The 6,000-nt window shown below is 46.8% G+C and overlaps 1 protein-coding gene across 1 annotated transcript in view; it reads right to left on the bottom strand.

Annotated features, from left to right (window-relative positions):
* Positions 1-2,100: 2,100 nt before the first annotated feature.
* The window catches only part of SLC13A4 (solute carrier family 13 member 4), a 34,893-nt gene continuing 30,993 nt past the window's right edge, over positions 2,101-6,000 (bottom strand). The window contains exons 15-16 of the mRNA XM_084896591.1: positions 5,574-5,711; positions 2,101-3,228 (exon numbers count right to left, since the gene is read on the bottom strand). Coding sequence (XP_084752717.1) covers positions 3,091-3,228; positions 5,574-5,711 — 276 coding nt within the window. The 3' untranslated portion in view covers positions 2,101-3,090. The remainder of the gene's footprint in view (positions 3,229-5,573; positions 5,712-6,000) is intronic.

Here is a 6,000-nt window from a genome sequence, read left to right as displayed (position 1 = left end):
GTACTGGAGCAAATTAGGCTTCTCTTAAACTTCCTGTCTTGGACTTTGCACATAGCATTTCCATTCCTTATGCAGATGAATGAGTTCTTTTTTCCCTACTAACTACTAGGGCGTTGTGGAAAGGAACAGGGCGGTGAAGGGAAAATATTTTGAGACGTTGCCTGGTCTTAATAGGGGAGTTAGTGACATTTAGATGCTCAAATGCTCAGTGTATACCTCTTCTAAAGCTGGGTGCAACATATGTAGTCCTACATTGAAGACCTCATTGGATGGCATGTTTTGCAAGGCTCACGGAAACAAAAGAACAAACAGGTTCTGTGGAAAGTGCATTGGGGTGGGGCACTGCCAACCCCGAGTCCAGGGCCTGCTTACTCATTGCCTCTGGTGAGGCCTGAGGAAAGGGGCCGTGTGGGTGTCATTCTGGCATGTACAGTTGCATGGTATTGAGACGAGAGAGGTGCCATGTAAATAGTGCAGGCACTTGTGCTCAGCATTCGTTTGGTGAGGGCAGCCCCAGGATGAGCTACCTGGGAACGTGGGTGGACTTCATCCCCTCGGTGTATTAGTGGTTTGGACATCTTGCCGTACTGGGATTCTAGTGCTTAGATACACTTTTTCAAACATGGGCCCCAAATATGAAGCCAACCACTTTATCTGGAATGCAGCTAAAGAGACAGGGATCTAGTCTGATTTTGGAGGGAAAACTAGCTGTATTTTATTTATCAAAAGATGGCACATGAGCCCTGGCTGGGATAGCTCAGTTGGTTGGTGTGTTGTCTTGGGTACCAAAAGGTGGCGGGCTCGATCCCCATTTGAGGCATGTGCAGGAGGCAACCGATCAATGTTTTCTTTCTCAAATCAGTTTAAAAAAATGGGCATATGAGTGTTTGTGCCATGTAGATAGATGTAAGGTAAAACATTGTGTTCATGGGCGACTTAAAGGAATTTCAAAGGCAACTTTGACTAAATAGATTTGATATGTAATTGACTCGAGAATAAGATGCACCCATACTCAGTGCCTTTGTTTCTCGGTTTTGCCATGTGTCAAGCTGGTAGAAGATGATCATTTACAACTTTCCATCGATATATTGTTGTGATAGAAGATAATCAAATTAAATACATTTTGCAAGAGACACAAAACTAAGGAGATCTACTAGTTAATGTCCAATGTGGAGTGGTTTTAGATGACAAGGAATTGTTAGTTAGATTCAACATTTCCTGTCACTGTGATGAGCTATCTTGTTTGGCCTGAACCTTTGGTCTGGGGAGAGAACAGTGCTGTTCTGTAGAAGTCAGTAGACCACACTGAAATAAACGCTCTGTCTAAACCGGCTAGATTGAGTGCCTGAGCTCCTCAGATCAATTGGCAGCAACTGCGGTGGGGAGTTGCACAGCTTTCCCTGTAGGTGTGAGTCGGGTTCTTGAACAGTGGCCAGTAAATCTAAGTCAACTTCTCTTTCTCTTTGTAGTTATTTATACTCCCAGAGTCTTCTCGACGGTCTGCACTTTGTCTTACTGTCTCAGTTCTGTAATGGGTCAGACATTTGATGGTACTCTTGATAGTAGGAGTAACCCCGACTCTCCCGACATTTAAAGCAAAATAACTAGAGATGCTGGTTCTATCCAACCAGCTGTCGTAACCTTGTACTGGTCTTTTATTTGGGCTCATTAGGTCAGTCACTTTTTAAAGTAGCCAAATAATTTAGTGTAACCTCATTGACAGGGCAGAGCAATAATACTCCTTGTAAACCTGGTCAATCATATGCCGTGGTCAGAGTGTGACAGTGTTGCATGGCATGAAAGAAATTTGACAATTCACAGATACCTGATAAACCAAGGTAGTGCCTTCATTGATAAACTATTGTTGCGGAAAAATGGCACATGCTGATAATAGAAACTTAAAATCAATTAAAACAGTATCTGTAGGGGAGCCTTTCCCATAAGATATATATAGCAAGTAACTGGTGGTAGAAATTAGAAATACATAATGTCAGGAAATGGAGAGTTTGGGAGCTATATCCTATCGGACAGCAAGGACATCTGTCCTGGAGAAAATGGCTTGGTTTTCAGGAGGAAGAAGGAGGCCTTGACTCAAAGTGATTTTTCTCAAGGGAAACATTTATTAAGCAGTGTCAGTACTAGGTAGTATAAGTAGCTGGGATTTTCAGAGTCATATGACATCTCTCCCCTCAAAGGGCTCATCTACTCGTAGAAAGTGACTAATGGGTTTGGGCCTTTCTGGGCCTGTCTTCTCAGGAATGAACTACTCATTACATCCAGAAGAAAGCCAGTCAGATATCATTAATAGTGCTGTAGATGTAATTATAGTTTTGTCCTACTTAATAAGATAGGAATGAGAATTTTCCTCCTTCCCAACACTTAACCAGCACAGTGGTACTGATGGCTTGAGATGAGTGAAGAGAGATGCTAATCGCAGTGTGTCTTCTTTCTCTGCTTCCTTTTCCGTTGACACAGAGAACAGCACCAGCTTTTATGGAAAGGGGAACACTGTTACTTTATAGGAATTTGGTGCCAAAGTAAAGATAAGCCGTTGAAGAGAGATGCTTAAAATGGAATCAGAGCAGTGATAAGAGTTCTGACTGCCACAAAGAGGGCTTACTAAGAATTGCCTTTTTGTGGAGAACTTGGGACAGAAACTCTTAAAGAAGCTGATGTAAGGTCTCAAGTTCTAGGTGAGATTTTTCCTACGAAAGAGATGCCACTGGTTCTGCTGTGCAAGGGCAAGAGATTTGGATTTCTCCTTCAACTCCTAAAAAGGGAATAAGAACAACATCAAACTTGTGAGGCTGGTCAGTGTGTGGGGCCTGGCCTCTGAGGGGCACTGGGGCGGCTTTCGCCTCTTCCTGTCTCCCACAGAGAGCGATTGCAGAAACTAACTACAAACAAGTGAGAGAGTGGTAGGTTTTCTCGGGCTCAGGTGTGCGAGGCGTCCTGAACTGCACTTGAGGTGGAAGATGGCGGACTCTTCTGGTGGGGGTGCTGTGCTCCTGGCATTTTGCTTGGCCTGTTTGTTGGTCAGATTCTGCTAAGTGCTGCAGCGCCTCTGGTTGGGCTGTGTGCTCACTTGCGTTAGGTCCGATCAGTGATGTTACTGGCCATAGCCCAGGCTGGAAAAGTGTCCAGGTTGAAGAGGCTAATTCCCCATGTGTTGATCGCCACCGTCACTATCACCAGGCCAATGACATTGACCCCCAGGCCAGCTTTCACCTATAGGACACAAACCAGCACACCCTGGTCATTCTGAGTAGGCAGTGGCACAGAACCCTGAGTGTTCCCCATCTGTGCCCCCGCCTAAGCCTTGCCCTGCCACCATCGATCACAGCCCACTCGCTTGACCCTGCTTTGTTCCCGGCACTGCCTGCTGCTCTGCTGTTGCCTTGTAAGTGCCTGTAGGTGGCACAGGACTGTAAAAGGACAGGAAACCGGGGGAGTGGGGCTGGGGGTGGTATAGGAGTGGGGAGCCACTGGGAGAATCTGAGGCCTGTTAGAATCTGTTCCACTTGTAACTCTCACTGTCAAAGAGGAGGCCTGAAAGTGTGTACTCGACACTAGAGATTTGAACATTAAGAGTTACAGTAAAAAAGAGGTCCTAGCACATGCTAGGGAAATGTGTTAAAGTACCCAGGTCTCTGCAAAGCAGGAACTTCTCGGAGCCTTTCAAGTGCCAATCAGTATGGGGAACTTGTAGGAGGGACTGTGTTCCATGGAGCCTTTGCCACTGTTTCCCTTTTTTATTTTTCTCAAGGGACAGCTCATGGAAGTTGTATACTTTGGGTTTATCCTGGGGAATGGGTCAGCTACCTCTGCTCAGTCCTTCCATGGGAAGGTGACATGACATGCTAGCTTTGCTTTCTTCTGAGGCAGTGTTTCCCAAAACGTGGTAGGTGTACCCCCAGGGGTACGGGAAGAGTTTGGTGGGGGTAGGCGTTGCACTGGAGTTTGGTGGGGATATGCACTGCACCGTGCTTAGCTGCGCCTAATTCTACGTTCTCATGAGTACAAGGGGTACTCAGCATTACGAAAATTATAGAAGGGGAACACATATGTCAAAAGTTTGGGAAACACTGTTCTGAGGGAATGTCACTCCAATGACTCTGACCCCTTCCATTTCTGCCACGGCCTTGACACTCCCAGGTGAGGGAGGGGGATGTGAGGCATAATGGATGGCACAGCCAGGCCAGATGGAAAAGTGTACAGTAAGGCTAGCTGGCACTCCACCGGGGTGTAACCAAGCACAGTGGGTGTAGCCACAACAAGCCCACTGAGTTGGGAAGGTTGCAAGGGAAAAATGAATCCTAGGAAATTGTTCCAAGCAAATGAGTAGATGTGCCCCTCTCTGCTTTCTGGGGCAAGCCCTGGACGAATTAGTCATTCTGGCCCCCTAGGCCTATTGGGGTGGAGAACTGCCCATGCTTCCTAGCAGGTGAGTGCGGGGCAGGTTATAAAGGAGCTAAATTCAGATCCTGTAGAGCTGAAGGGGGACCACATAGAGCATCTAGTCTGAACCTCCTCACTTAGCAAGTAAGGACATTGAAGTTTCAAATCAGTGCCCCAGCTGAGAATAGAACCCAAGACTGGCTCACTTGTCTTCTGGTGTTTTTGAAAAGTACTGCCTCTGATCATTTGATTCCAGGGTAACAGGCTGTGGTGTACGGTGAGGGGTACAGAGTTGGGGCAGCACTCAGGATGAGAGTGAGGGTTGTGCAGTAAGATGGGGAGAGGAGTGGCCAGGACCTTCCTTCCCTGAAGTATCACAGATGACCCAGGTGAGCAGTTTGAACATATATCTGTCACCAGCTTGAAGCTCACTCTCTCTTTCTTCCCTGTGATACTCATAGGCTGCCGAGAATGAGTTTGGACTCTAATTTTTGAGGCTCTCAACAAGGGTGACGACCCTATTTCAGACAGTCAGGCCCCAGTCATCTATATTAATTTTTTTTCATCCTGTCCCAGCCCCCATCAGCCCTGAATATTGAGCAGCACAGCAGTGAGTCCAGATTGAGGAGTGGAAGGTGGATCTGCTAACACTAAATCAGCAGCAGGATGTCCCCTCACAGCTGTCTTTGTAAGCCCAGCTAAAAACTAAGAAATGAGCTGTGGCTGCTTCATTTGGTTACCTCGCTTCAGAAGTTTCCTGTCTGGGGGAGTGTTCAACAAAAGGAACCTGTTCTCAAAATACCTTTTACCTTCAGTTCATGCAGTTACCCAGACTTCAGTCCTAGGAATAAACCAGCTGTTTGAATGACTATCCCACTGGTCCAATGAAGAAACTGAAGCAAAGACTGCAAGCTCACGCCTTCTAGAACTGGGATATGTCCTGTGTGTGTCCCAGCTCTCTCTAGGGCGAGGGAGAGCACAGTAGAGCTTTTCCTGGTGCTTATAGACCAACCCCAAACCTTTCACCAGTACCATTCTTCCTGTCACTCTAGATTAAGTGTTAACAGTCCAAGGACAACTGCTGCAAAATAATAAATCTTAGGAGAAGAGGCTGTGGAGCCAGTCATTCCCGTCCTGGCAGCTGGGCCTGGCAGGAAGAGGCACCCGTGACTCACCATGTCTTTGATCTGGCAGTGGCCGTAGCTGAAGACGATGGCGTTGGGGGGGTTGCCCACAGGCAGCATCACTGCGAAGGAGATGCACATGGTGACTGGGATCAGGGTGTAGAGCGGATTAATGTGCAGCGTTTCAGACTAGAGGAAGAGAGAATTCACAGAAGCATTAGCAGTGACATTTGACTTGCATTTCCTGTGCTTTCAACGTTGGCTTGGTGCTGGCCAACCTTGGCTGGACACCTTGTACTGGGGTTGGTTAAATCACTGCTCTCAATGGCATGTAGTGCTGACCAAGCCAAACGTGCTCATGCTACCCACTCACCATGGAAACATGGGCTCTGAATTCCTCCCAGGAGGGATGTTTTATATCTTGGTGCTGGCCCAAGAAAGTGGTTTTTAAACTTTATTCTTTAGCTGAGAAATTATT

Source organism: Pipistrellus hanaki, assembly GCF_964339955.1.
Source record: "Pipistrellus hanaki genome assembly, chromosome: 10".
Taxonomy (NCBI): Eukaryota; Metazoa; Chordata; class Mammalia; order Chiroptera; family Vespertilionidae; genus Pipistrellus; species Pipistrellus hanaki.
This window is presented reverse-complemented; position numbering and strand designations above follow the sequence as displayed.